At 38.4% G+C, this 15,170-nt stretch overlaps 1 protein-coding gene across 2 annotated transcripts in view; it reads right to left on the reverse strand.

Moving 5' to 3' along the window:
• nbas (NBAS subunit of NRZ tethering complex) overlaps positions 1-15,170 on the reverse strand; it is a 255,796-nt gene that overhangs the window by 29,155 nt on the left and 211,471 nt on the right. For both annotated transcript variants that reach the window (XM_060853540.1, XM_060853548.1), the window contains 4 exons: positions 14,759-14,848; positions 14,448-14,643; positions 9,311-9,450; positions 2,575-2,719 (listed from right to left, as the gene is read on the reverse strand). In XM_060853540.1, coding sequence (XP_060709523.1) covers positions 2,575-2,719; positions 9,311-9,450; positions 14,448-14,643; positions 14,759-14,848 — 571 coding nt within the window. The remainder of the gene's footprint in view (positions 1-2,574; positions 2,720-9,310; positions 9,451-14,447; positions 14,644-14,758; positions 14,849-15,170) is intronic.

Consider the following 15,170-nt stretch of genomic DNA (forward strand, 5'->3'; position numbering starts at 1 on the left):
CCTGAAAGATCACCACAAATGTCTCTAGTGTCTCTTCAGCTATCTCCCTTAGAACTCTGGAGTGCAGGCCATCTGGTCTAGATGGTTTATCCACCTTCAGGCCATTCAGCTTTTCTAGCACCTTCTCCATGGTGATGGCCCCATAATTAGCTCTGCCCCCTCAATCACTTGATGTTTTTGGGAAATTACTCATGTCTTCCACCATGAAGACTGATGCAAAATAATTATTCAGTTCCTCAGCCATTTCCTGGTTTACCACGAACAAGTCGGTGTGGACTTGTTGGGCCGAAGGGCCTGTTTCCACACTGTAAGTCTAATCTAAAAAAAAAGAATACCTCTCCAGCATCATTTTCCAGTAGCCCAATGTCCATTTTTTGCCTCTTTTTCCCTTTATGTATTTAAACAAACTCTTACAGTCATACTTTTTATTATTGGCTGGCTTACTCTCATATTCAATCTCCCTCCTTATTTCTTTTTTTGTTGTTGGCCTCTGTTGGTCTTTGTAAGCTTCCCAATCTTCTGGCTTCCCACTGCCCTTTGCCACATTATATGCTTTCCTGCTATCCCTAGTCAACCATCGTTGCCTCAACCTCCCAGTATCATGTTTCTTTTTTCCCTCAGGATGAATCTCCACTGTTTCTCCTGAATTACTCCCAGAAACTCCTGCCATTGCTGTTCCAGTGCCTTTCCTGCCTCTTCCAGTCAATTCTACCCAGCTCCTCCCTCATGCCTCTGTAGTTGCCTTTATTCAGCTGTAATACCATTACCTTTGATTCTGTCTTCTCAGTCTCAAATTACAGAGTAAATTCAATTATATTATGATCACTATTCCAAAAAGCCATCCCATAGGCATTCCACGAATTCCATTTCTTGCAATCCACAACCAACCTGATTTTCCCAATCCTCCTGCATGTTGAAATGCCCCATGATCACTGCAATTTTGTCTTTCCTATACATCTTTTCTATCTCCTGGTATATCTTGCACCTCAGCTCCTGACTACTATCTAGAGGCCTGTACATAACTTCAACTATGTTTTTTATTTATCTTTGCAGTTCCTCAATTCTATCCATACAAATTCTCCACCATCTGGCCCTACTTCGTTTCTTACTATTGATTTAATCCTGCCATGAGCCATGGCAGGATTTGAAAAAAGAACTGCTTAACTGGGAGCCGAATATAAGTTAGTGCGCACAAAGAGGATGGACAGTCAGAACTCAAATTCACAAAGACCAGCCTGACGAGTACTGGAATAGGAGAAAGTGAGGACTGCAGGTGCTGGAGATCAGAGCTGAAAATGTGTTGCTGGAAAAGCACAGCAAGTCAGGCAGCATCCAAGGAGCAGGAGAATCGACATTTTGGGCATGAGCCCTTCTTCAGGAATGAGGAGTGTGTGCCAAACAGGCTGAGATAAAAGGTAGGGGGGAGGGACTTGGGGGAGGGGCGTTGGAAATGGGATAGGTGGAAGGAGGTTAAGGTGAGGGTGATAGGCTGGAGTGGGGTGGGGGGCGGAGAGGTAAGGAAGAAGATTGCAGGTTAGGAATGTGGTGCTGAGTTCGAGGGTTGGGACCAGGCAGTGTTTCCATGTTTCTACTGTCCTTGGCCTTGTAGTTGAAGTGATCATGAGTTTGAAAGGTGCTGTCTCAGAAGCATTGGTGAATTTTGGCAATATATATTGTGTCGATGGTATACTCTCATGTTAATAAGTTCTAGTGGTGGTGAAAGTGAATGTTATGAGGGGATGCCAATTAAATGGGCTGCTTTGTCCTGAAAGGTGTCAAGCTTCTCGAGTGCTGTTGGAGCTTGTATTTGGGGAAGTTTCTCATGCAATGTATAAATAACAGGTGTGAATAGTGGATGAAGCCAGTTTGATATCTTTGGTTGGAATAGTGCTTGATGGACCTGTTTATTTGATGTGCCTGCTTGAAATACAATGCACAGTATGGGAATTGTGATTGAAACTGCTTTCTAATAGGCATTTTGGAATTGTCTTCATCATTACAGCTCTAATGCAACAGACAAAGTTTTAGTTCTGAGCTTATTATCAGCATTTTCTTCCAATGCTGCAAAATCATTCCACTTCTGATGGCAAAGATTGGTCTGCATGCTGCAGACCAGTCATATTTGGAAAAGTCTGTGGAGCTGCAATAACATATCAGAACAATATATTTTAAATAGAAGATTAGAATATGGCCAGACCTATGAAAGCACATGCCACATTTCACTGGCTTCACTTCACTTGCCACTGTCAAAATAATATCAGGAGCCACAGCTCTGCAGAGTTTCTCTGTCCCCATGGAATAAATGCACCATCTATCATCATAAAGACTGAGGAAAGCATAACTTTTGTCCTTCATTGACTCTAAGTGAATTAAATTTACATATGAATATTTTGTTTTTACATGAATAATGAAGTTATATCCTTAATGTGAATGCACTGCCACTAATCTGTTGTGGTTGGATTGTTAACACCATTTCTGTGTGAATTTTACTTTCAGAGCTGCTTTTTATGATGTTGATACAATCAACCCAAGTTAAATATAATTGTAATATCGAAAAAACAATTCTAAAATCACCTTAAATGGTAGTTTGTGCTTTGTCAAGTAAAGAGAGCGGCAGATGGAAAGTATTTCATTTCCAGTCGTATCTTGCTTTTCAGGGGCACACTTTACCAACATGGCAGTGACAAGCTTAATCCAAGCATTATGCTCCTCCGTTGACCTGTAAGGGTTAGATTGTTTTAATTAGGAAGGTAAATATCATTTATATTCTAGCAATTTTCACTCTCCAACCAAAAAATTCTAAAGTTACGCCTGTCTTTTAATGCATAACTACCATTTTAGCACCAGGGATAGACTATTGCACCAAGTTGTAATTAAGGTCAGGTAAAGTAACAGACAGTTCTCTATCAAATATCATCTGTTTAAGCCCATCTCAACCTACCTGCTACTGAAACCCTTATCTGTGCTTTTCTGAGCACCAACAATAGATAATTCAGTGCTCTGCTAGCCAACCTAGCACCCAACTTTACTTGTCTTTTTCTAATTTCAGCTGCTGACAGGTTTGACCTGCATTTTCCGTTTTAATTATATTACAGATAGCATTTTTTAAAAAAAACCTGCTCTAAATCAGTAGTTACAAATCACAAGATTATCTTGACTTCCACCCTCTGATTTGACAGCTGTGTGCCACCACACTCTGTCATTCTATTGGTTACCACGCATTACCATCCAGTCTACTACCGACTTACCCAATTGAGAAAGCGGAAACAAGTGGGAGCAGGGAAATAGGCGAGCATGAAGAAGAGAGACAAAGAGATTCGAGTAGCAGCAAGGATGAGAGGGATGGAGGAGTCAGGAGGGACAATTTGAGATCTTCACAAAACAGGGACAAGGATCACAATGCACAGTTAATCTACACCTGCTGATTCTAATTGTTGCTCACAAATGGTGGTGAATCTTTGTAATGTTTTCCTTAAAACGCAGTGGAAGTAGAGTATTTGAATATATTTAAGGCAGTGGTGGATAGAGAGATAGATTCTTGACAAGCAAGGGGATGAAAGGTTATTGGGGGTAGGCAGGAGTGTGACGTAAGCAGATCAGCCATGACCTTGCTGAATGGCAGAACAGGTTTGAGGGGCTGACTGTTCTTAATCTGCTCCCATTTTGAATTGATTTGAGAATTGACTTAAGGCTAGTACAATTGCAACATTTAAAAGGCATCTGGGTGGGTATATGAATAGGAAGGGTTTGGAGGGACGTGCTGGAAGGGGAGACGAGATAGGGTTGGGATATCTGGTTGGCATGGACGAGATAGATTGAAGGGTCTGTTTCCGTGCTGTACATCTCTATGACTCTATAACTTATACCTAACTTTGTTTCACTAAGGGTTTTAATCCACATTCAAAAATATCAAAGATGACCACGAAACCACAATTCTCAAATTGGATTGCAAAGGTATCTAAATAACTCTAGTGTCATTTTAATTTGATGTTGCGCAGGTGGACACTTTGCTAACCACTTAACATGAGTAATCAGTTGCAGCCTGGGGAATATGGTACACAGAACAGGTTGCAGTGAAGCTGACCCGAGAATGAAGAAATCACAATGGGGACAGTGTGGGTTCCATTGTTTTTCTGGGCTGCATTGGAGGCTCGGTAGGGGAGATAACAGCTATCTTGTATTTGAAGGGGGCCAAAGGCCATCCAGACACACAATTAAAAAGCAGTGAGAACTTATAGTTCTGGTAATCAATGTCAGTGATCAAGCTCTGAAGACCTGGAACATAATGCTACAAGAAATTCAATTATTTCATACAAGTGGTCAAAGGTAAATTAATGCATCTTTAAATGCTATATCCATCCAACTCTATTAATCAACCTCATTCACTGCTGAAATCTCCAGCTGTCCACATTTTCAATGGAAGTAAACAGGCAGGTTCAGCAAACAATTAGAAAGGTAAATGGTATATTGGCCTTCATTGCAAGGGGATTTGAAGCAGGGATGTCCTACTTCAGTTATATAGGACCTCAGTGAGACCACACCTAGAGTAATGTTTGCTGTTTTGCTCTCCCTACCTAAGAAAGTTTAAAAAATCAGGTTATAACCTGGTGTTGTGTGATTTTTAACTTTGTCCACCTCAGTCCATCACCAGCTCCTCCAAACCATTCCTAAGAAAGGATATATTCGCCATCGGGAGTGTGCAGGGAAAGTTCAGTAGGCTGATACTGACTGAGCCTGAACTGGAATTTCGAAGTGTGGGAAGGGGAACTGATTGAAACATATAAAACCCTGACAGGGCTAGACAGACTAGATACAGAATGTTTTCCCTGGTTGGGGTCACAATCTCAGGATACTGGGTAGACCATTTAGGACAGAGATGATTAAACATTTCTTCACACAATGGGTAGTGAATCTCTAGGATTCTCCACCACAAAAGGTTGTGGAGACCAAGTCACTGAATATATTCAAGGAAGAAATAGATAACATTCTAGATTTTAAAGCTATCAAGGGTTATGGGGAGAAAGTGAGCATTATGGCATTCATCAGCCACAACCATACTGAATGGCACAGCAGACATGAACAGCCAATTGGACTACTCCTGCTCCTAGTTTCTAGGTTTCCGTATGGTTTTTGGTGTGGCTGGTTCATAGCACCCCCTGTACAACCCGAGTTATTAGTATCAATATCCCTTCGCCTGTGAAATATGCCTGCCATTTGCTGAAGCCTTGAAGTCCATATTTTTCTGCCAGATCAAGAGTGCAAAAATGTTATTTCTCCCTATCATTGAAATTACAGCATTACCTCATAATAGTTTGCTTCTCCTTCTTGTGGTCTCAAATTAAGTTGCTCCTGTTCATGGTGATTTGGAGGTGCCGGTGTTTTGGACTGGGGTGTACAAAGTTAAAGATCACACAACACCAAGTTATAGTCCAACAAGTCGGCATGGTGGCACAGTATTGTGCCACTACTGCCGCACAGCGCCAAAGACCCGGGTTCAATTCCCGCCTCAGACAATTGTCTGTGTGGAGTTTGCACGTTCTCCCCGTGTCTGCGTGGGTTTCCTCCGGGTGCTCCGGTTTCCTCCCAAAGTCCAAAGATGTGCAGGTTAGGTGAATTGGCCATGCTAAATTGCCCGTAGTGTTAGGTAAGGGGTAAATGTAGGGGAATGGGTATATGAGTGGGTTGCTCTTTGGAGGTTCAGTGTGAACTTGTTGGGTCGAAGGACCTGTTTCCACACTGTAAGTAATCTAAAGGTCTAATTGGAAGGAGCACTCTGGAAGCAATAGCTTTCAATTAGATTTGTTGGACTATAACCTCGTGTTGTGTGATCTTTAACTCTGTTCATGATGTTTCTTACACTTTCTCATGTTATCTCTCTAGCAGCTAACCTTCATAATTCATGTCGAACTTTATTAGATTTAGATGATTTTTAAACGTAAAGGAGAATTGACACAAATTTTCAGTGCTTTAAATCACTTCTGTCACAGAAATAATCAGCGTTTTGAGAGCTAAGTCAAATGGTTACAAGACTGAAGTTTTTGATGCTCGCTGGACTGCAGCTGGCCACTTGCTAAGTAATCCAAGTGTCATAAATATTTTTAATCAATCTGTTCAGACATGTTATGACACATCTCTGGAGCAGATACGACTTGAGCCCAGGCCTTCTGTCCAGAGACTGGGGCACTACTATTGTGCCATATGACTCTGAGTCTAAGCATCATATACTTAAAAGTGCCCATCCCGCCCATTTTCTGATAAACTAACTTGGTGGCACGGTGGTTCAGTGGTTAGCACTGCTGCCTCCCAGGGATCTGGGTTCAATTCCAGCCTCGGGTGACTGACTGTGTGGAGTTTGCACATTCTCCCCGTGTCTGCGTGGGTTTCCTCCGGGTGCTCCGGTTTCCCCCCCACACAATCCAAACGCAGGGTAGGTGAATTGGCCATGCTAAATTGCTCATAGTGTTAAGTGCATTAGTCAGGGTAAATATAGGGTAGGGGAATGGGTCTGGGTGGGTTACTCTTTGGACGGTCAGTGTGGACTTGATGTAGGGAATCTAATCTAATAACACCTGGATTTAAGATACTTTCATTATCAAAATTGGGAATTGTGTTCTCATACAGCCACCCCCAACCCTCCTGAAGTTGTTTTGAAACACTAAGTGAGACAAAATGTAGTATGAGTTCTTGGAATCATGCGATCATAGAATCATAAAGCACAGTGGAGGCCTTGGGCCCATCAGTTCTGTACCACCAAAAAGCTGTATCATTTTAGAGAGCATGCGAATGAATATAATGTTGTTGTTGTAATCAAATCTTGAGGAATTGAAGAACAGATCTGAGAATAAGATAAACATTAAATAAATCAGTAGCAAATATATTGCAATTATCATGCTTGTTTCGTTTTTTAATAGTCAGCTTTGTGATCCTGATTGACTATTGTCCTGAGAAGAGCAATTTTACTCAATCATTCTGACTTACGTAACTTGCCAGTAAATTTGTCAATAAAACCAGCCACCACGCTTGTTAACCTCAAAATGACTGAGAGATTCATAGGTTGTAAATGATACTATCAGGTTCAGTTGTATCAGTTCAAGGTGTGTCATTTCACACAATTTCTATCATGCCATCAATGCATATCTTTGATTCCTGCAGCCAACTTTTTTTTAAGATGATAACCATTTACTATTTAAACTTGCAATATCAAAATGTAAAACATTTCCAAATTTCCATTCGGGAAGGAATTGTGCAAAATCCTGAAACATGGCATGTGCCTTTTGTCTTTCTGTGTGTCGATGCCATTTTCTAAGACAGGTTTACTTCAATGTTTAGAAAACATGTTTGCATTTAATTTTCTAATAAATTGTTCCTTGAAATAGCTTTTAAAGTTTTTTTTCTGCCAAGATGATTTTCAAATTACTTGGAAAAACAACATAACATGTAAGTTAAACATTGAGAAACTAATGCAGGCAGTTCTATACAACAAATTATAGGGCTTCAGGATAGCAACAGCATGTGTGCTCAGTAACAGTCTGTGACCTGAAGACATAGGAAATTCTTCCATTTATAGGCAGAGAGTAACAGGAACATCAATTTCAATTTGCAAAAGGGTAGAGACTTCTAAACAATAAAAAAGTTGATGCAGTGCTTACTGACTGACATCAGTGACCACATTTCAAACATTTAACTGGTTCTAAAATGGTGTGGGTGAAAGGCAGTATATTAAATATAATTTCAAAAATTGGAGCTTTTTAGTTAAACCTAGCCAAGTTATTGTGTTACTTTGTTTGCCTTGATTATCTTAAAGTAGCTACTTTAAACATTCAAAATTCAGATACAGAAATAATTCATTGGCTGAAAATATCTTGAAATTTCATTGGAGCAATTCAATTAGCTCAGGTTCTGGTTCATTCATTGATTTTGATAGATTGTCCAACATGCGCATTGAGATTTGATGAATACAAAATCTTGAATAAAATGAGTGAGCCTGCAGTGCAAATGAAATCATGCATGTAATGTCAACATAGAATGTATGGGGGACGGGAGGGAACGGGTGGAGAAATAAATTACATACAAACTTTTAGAGCATCAACAGATATGTCTTAGTGTGCTAGGATTCAAGTTGGAAAAACTATCTTGTCAAATAAACCATGATAGTGCCCCAGCAGAAATTCTTCAACATTTGATCACTTCTTCTAGCCCTCACTGACATGTAGCAAGTATATAGTGTAACAGGGGAACTACCAAACTTCTGATGTACCACCAACCTCAAGAATAATTGCAGATAAGCAGAGTCATACATATTAGCATGATTACATCTTCAGCTCATCCACAATGCAATCCACTCAGTAAAACATATTTCCCATAATACTGTATCATTTATATAATACCATCTCAATTGCATATTATTAAGATTATCAAAGTTAAAACAAGACTAAAACATTTTGGAAAAAAAGATTTGAAAATATGGCTAATAATAAGAGACTAGCACACCAAAGAAGAAAATGTACATATATTTTGCCTTAAATTATACTTTTGCTTTGTTTTTAAAAACACAATCACTGCAAATGTACTCTCCCAGTTTCCCTGAGATGTTTCTGCATGTGTATCTTGACTGCTGTTAATAAAAATCTCAATAAATCATAAGTGTGGTGAAAACTCATAATGCTAACTTATTAAAATAGGCTAGGTTAATTGAAATTTCAAAATTAAGATTTTAAAATATTCATTCATGCAACGCATGCCTCGCTGTTTAAACATCCTTTGATCTGAATGTCCTTGTAAATTATGATCTGCCTGTGCTACTTGCAAAATAAAACTTTTCCCTGTACTTCAGTACGTGACAATAAATCACATCAAAATGAAATGAAATCAAATCAAATCAAATCAATGTGGGCGTCGCTGGCTAAAGCAGCATTTATCACCTATCCCAGCAAAGAGTTAACCACACTGATAGATTCTGTTAGGGTATTAAAGGATATGGAACAATGGTTAAAATACAGATCAGTAATGTTATTATTGAAAGATATGGCGAACTTGGAGGGCTGAATAGCCTATTCCATTTATGAGAAAACACAGTTTTCAATAACATAACTACAAGGAGGCATAATGTACAAATGTAGTGCAAGTTGAAAATTTTCTTGGAATGCAGCCAAACGCTTCCCTTAGATAAATGGGGATGGCGACAATATTAAATGTTTAATTGATGATGTATGTTTGAGTGGTACTTCCTTATAACTTACAGCACTTCCCAGATTTGCTGCTGCAGCTAATGTAGGTATGAATACATTGTCTTACAGGCACTGACACTTACATATCATCGTTGTTCATGGGTGGCCAAGCCTGAAGGAGCATCACCAAATGCTGAAATTTAGTCCCATCGTTACTGGAATCTAGCAACTCCAAAAAGAGCTGGAAACGTTTCTCTTCATTTGCAATGTCATTTACATTAACCTGATGATAAAACATGCAGAAAACATAGATTGATTAAATACTTCAACACCCTCAGGACCACAGTAAGCATTTCTGCATTCAGTTATGAGTTGAAAGATGCCTATTGTTGCACCTCTCCCCGAGGGCACGGATTCAGTTTCTCATTTGTCTGGCTGCTCTCCTCGGTTTTCTCCAATGGGAGTTTGCTACCATATGACATCAGTAAAAATACTCTTGGTGATGAATGCTATGATCAGCATGACAAAGCACAGTCATAGAACTGGATACATAAAGAAATATTTGATTTATAGTATTATCTAAAGGACAGTAAATCACAATCTGCAAAATATATATTGCTGTGTAAATCCAGTTCAATACAAGGTACATATAACCACCAAAAACATTCACTAGAAATAAACCAAGGTGAGGATTCAAGACTTTTGGAACTCCGTGTGATAATGATGTCCCACTACCAGTTAGAAATCCCATTTGATCAAGTGCCAATGTGTCATTTCTTTGCTGCCAGTCCTATCTGATGGACCACAAACCTGACCTGACGCTTGTGGTCAGAGTCCAGCAACCACTGGGAGATGGAGAAAGTCTATAGAGACCTAGGCTGCAAAGCTACAATGATCTGCAGTGACAAAAGGTGTGCATCTTCATGGTATTGGGGTGAAAGAGAGAGAATCACATGGTGGATTGCAGGGAACTTAGAGGCTACATCAGCGGATGACTTTGAGCATTCCCAATCCATCGTTCATTCCATCAATTACCCCAGACTGGGCAAACGGAACCTCAACTTGGCTGCCCTGGTTTCCCTATTGGGAAAGGAGTCACTTTTCTCACCTGCCGGATAGGAAGGTTACTAGGGGCTGAGGACAGAAGTGTGTAAGAAAGATAATGAACTGGCAGCTTAATGGCTTTAATTAGGAGCAGGTCAGGAAGGCTGTCCACAGGCCTTCCCAACCAGCACTTGATTGGCAGGAAGGAGGTAGGTGCCAAGAGGTATGGCTTTTAGCACTTTGAAGCGGGAAGAATTTGGTCCAAATTTTTGGACACAAATGGAGATAGAGCACTTTCATGGCTATTCCAACTGTGAATTTTTCAACTCACATTTACAAACCAAAACTCCAAAGCAGATCAGTACCAAGTACATAGCTAGAAAATACAATTCAAGCTCCTTATTGTTTTGTTCAAGTTACTTATCATTGGCTGAAGGAAACAATCAACTAGATATTGTAACATTTAAAAGGCATTTGGATGGGTATATGAATAGGAAGGGTTGGGAGGGATATGGGCTGGGTGCTGGCAGGTGGGACTAGATTGGGTTGGGATATCTGGTCAGCATGGACAGGTTGGACTGAAGGGTCTGTTTCCATGCTGTATATCTCTATCACTCTATGTAAAACTTCAAAGGACAATAAAACTCATTTCTCTTGGTGAACAGTAGACTTAAGAAAAAAAAATCAAAGAGGTTATTCAATTTATACCCTACATCAGTCAATACTGAAACCAAAAAACTGTTATTGGGAGAAGATTGAATATTTAACTATTTATGTCTATCTTCATCCTAATGACTTTTTTTAACCAGATGACTGAAGGAGGGTCACTGGACTCAAAATGTTAACTCTACTTTTCTCTACAGATACTGCCAAACCTGCTGAGTTTTTCCAGTAATTTCTGTTTGGTAAAGATTTTCAGAGACTTCAGCTTTTTGTTATATGTTTATGTCTTAAAAAACAGATATTAAAAATCCAGGGGAAGCTGAATGTAATGACATCATTTAGAGTGAAGTCCAAAATTTGTTACAGGTATGCTGATTCTTTCTTAAGCTGATGAGTTTTCTTTGATTTTAGAGTGGCTTGGGAAGGTATGTTCTGAAAGTGGTTCCCTCACTGGCTGATCAAACAAACATCCAGATGAGGGAGATATTTTTGAACTGCAAAAATCCACTGTGGCATTAAAAAAATGCACTTATAATTACATATTTTACTCTACTTACTTAGAGATATTATAAACAATATGCTGTGCTCTTCTTCAATTTGCTAACTGCTATAAAAGGAAGGCATGCTGCAACATTGTACTTTTTTTTGATAGAATGGATGAAAACAGGTCTTTAAATTTACATACCCAGATTGCAACTAATATGTAGATTCTCAATTGTCCTCTAAGAACCATCGACCTCTGCCTTATTAAGTCCAATGCAGGACACACAGGCCTGCCACTCTGAAATATTTCTGACCATAATTTGATTTTTACTAATGATGCATCGGTACCCGCAGAAGAAATCTAATTACAATTAACAAAACCTTTAGGCTAAATATTATTACAGTATGTTGAGCAGTCGGTCATCTATACTGTACCTAGTGAAACTGAGTTAAGCTTGGACTGTACAACTGAGATTTCTGTACTTATCAAAGAGACTGCAAAAATCAGTTTTCATTTGCTTTAAACAAACAGCCTGTTTCCTGGATTCTAATTATCCACACACCATGTAACGAGAAAATTACACAACACAGAAAAGACACATCAAGGCAATTGGAAGAGCACACTTTCTCCCTCTAGTGGTAAGGTAGGGGTCCAAGTTCAAACTTCAAGTAAAGATTCAAAGTCTCCTGCAAACTGAATACATTTAAATTATTAATTCTGTCAACTATTCATTACTGCCTCAGCATCTGCTATTTTTTATGGTTCAAATGCTGTTTGCCTCAATGCAACTGTTTAAATTTTGAAAGAGCTTATCTCCCAGCACCATGGCAATCCATAAAAACATACTTACAGTGCACAGAAATTAATTAAATATTAAACTCTTTAATGTCCACACAGCCTGACTAAGAGGATTACACACTGCCACACAAACTTTGGTAAGGTTCACTGTGATTTGTATTCCTTCACAAAAGCTTGCAGAGGAAAATGGTTGGTTCAGCATTATGTTTGAAATACAAGTGAAAATAAAGGGTTAAAAAACAACTTTTTGCAGAATGTGGCATAGGATTTTTAAAAATGGGCAGGTAACAGGAGGGGAATGATGAAGATAGACAGCCAAAGACAACAAAAGAGTGGGAACAAACATGTGCAACGGCAAATGAAAGCAGAAGGATTGAGAAAATGAGCAAAAGTAGGAAATAGTGAATGAAAGTAAGAAAGTGAATGTAAGTAGGAGAGTGAGTGAAAGTAGGAGAGAATGCATAAAAGTAGGACCAACAGACCAACAAATGACACATGGGTTGGAAACTTAGAGGTATGATTTAAGAAAAACTAAATTATACATTTAATGAGCCCGTTCTTACTTCTCTCGTTCATCAATGACATAAGCAAAAGCCATTCTGAAGAAACAGGCATGTTAATTAGCTGAAGTAGTGCCAGTTTCCAACACAGAGTGATTCAATCACAGGACTATTCCTCTTGTAACTTACTGGTTCTCCCAATAAGAGGTTTCTTGTTATTGATTACGAGACCAGATGACACCATGCAGAGCTTGTATAAAAAGTAACGGAAAGCAACTAATACTGATTATGATGTTTATTTTCAATCATGGTGATCAAGTTCCAAGAAACGTGCATCCAACACTTCAACTTACCAGCTGAAGGAGGAGCAAATATAATGCTATGTAGAATCTAGTCAGTGAATGATTCATGCAAATAAAACACCTTACAGTAAGTTAGGATGGGCATGATGTATCTTCTGCAACTACTACCTTTCTGCATAGTGCAAATGATATGTTTTTAGCAGAAATTTATACTAGTCACAACATGCATAATATGTCATGGAAGAAAAAAGAACTTGGAATGGTAATTTGGTTTCAGAAGCTCAGAAGAAGTATCTGTGTACAGTCAGAAAGCTCAGCATGTCCAAGGAGGAGGTTTATTGATTTATCATCTCAGACAGACAATGTAGTTTAATAAATGATTGCCGATGCACTGTGTTAGAAAAGGGAACCAACCAATGGATAATGAAAAACGCCAGACAACAAATACCTATTTACGTTGAAAACTGGATTTCACAGAATTAAGTAAAATACAATTATACATTTGGTAAGTGAGTTCTTAATTTGGTGATTCATCTATAACATCAGAAAAATAAATTCTGATTAGACATGTTAATCAACTGTGGTTATAAAACAGAAATTATTTAAATTTGTCAACTAGAGTGGATTTGAAGTAAGAGTTCAGAACAGAAAAACTAACTAGCTGCAGTTTAAAAAATTATACTCAGAATACCAAGACAAAAACATCCATTCCACATATGTAAGAAGTTAGAATCTTAGAATTAGAATTTTTGAATTAGCTTTATTGTCACATGTACTCAGTGAGAAGTTTACAAGTTACTACATATGGTGCCATTTTAGGTAATTATCATAGCACAGTGATTTTTTTTTTTACATGATTTGAGCCTAATTTTGATTATAATTTACATTGTACAACTCACACAACTGTTCATGTGCTGCTGGGAAATGCAATTTTGAGTTTCCCAGATATATCATTGCATGTTTTTCTTTCTTTAACAGAGTACCATATGGTTTCCTGCAGTTGATAGATATTTGTGTTTGAAAATGAACAATTTAAATTTGCTGGTTTTGAAGATAGGATTGAGCTTGCTTTTTTTTTCAGGTTCCCAAAATAAAAATGAACAGTTAGAACATCCTAACGTTCATCTCCACATAGCCTGTAACTTTCAGACAGTAAGATTTAGAGGTGGATCGAAGTAGTTCTATATAACTATCAAGTTTGAAAAAAAAAGTTCACTTTAACACATATGTTGATTTACTTTGGTTATGTAACAAGCCAATATACAAACATAACTTCTTCCAAATTAAAAAAAATGTATTTGAGGAAACAGGCCCTTCGGCGGGTCGGTGTGGACTTGTTGGGCCGAAGGGCCTGTTTCCACACTGTAAGTCTAAGTCTAAGTCTAAGAACACGTAAAATAGTTGTATTAATAAAGCATTCTTAAAGTAATTTCAATGATACAATTATGAGTTAGAAAACAAAACAACACGATGTATAAATAAAAGCTACCTGTTTCTCTGGCCAGCATGCCTTCAGAACAGCTTGAGTTCTGAACAGCACAAGTAACTTGCTGTCCTCATCACTGAGATCAAATGCCTGCTCAAGAACTTGCAGAACATAAATTCGAGGCTTTACAGGCAAATCTGCATCACTGCAAAAAGGTCTCAGCCATGTCAAGAGGTCATCCGAAGAAACAAGGTTACCCCTAAGTTAGAGGAGAGTTTTTATTTTTTTTTCCCCACAATGTAAAAAATGTAAGATTAAGATACAAGCATTTTATGACTGTTTTGACATCTTTAAAAGGTGGAATGTTTACTTACCCATCCACAACATTGGAATGCACAGATTTAACAATACCTTCAAGGACCTGAAGTGGATCCTTTTCTGGTAGGACATCGGTACTAGTACCACTGCCACAAAAGGAACAAACAGGAAGGTAAGCGAAGAGAATTATATGCCCAATTTATCATTTAGATTCATCAGAAATTGTTGTGTAGTTGTTACATTGCTGCACTCAGAATTCAGAGGCTGAACTAATTAATCACAGAATGTGAATTCTACTCTCATCAGAGAAGTTTGAGAAATGCATTCAGTTGGAGGAAGATCTTGAAATAAAATGCTCTTATGTTAGCAAAAACACCACTGTGAAATTACTGGTTTGTTGTACATCCTAACTATCGACTTTCTTTTAAGGAAGAAAAGTTGTCATCATTCTGATTTATTATCAACTCT

The sequence above is a fragment of the Hemiscyllium ocellatum genome, chromosome 3, assembly GCF_020745735.1.
Source record: "Hemiscyllium ocellatum isolate sHemOce1 chromosome 3, sHemOce1.pat.X.cur, whole genome shotgun sequence".
Lineage (NCBI taxonomy): Eukaryota > Metazoa > Chordata > Chondrichthyes > Orectolobiformes > Hemiscylliidae > Hemiscyllium > Hemiscyllium ocellatum.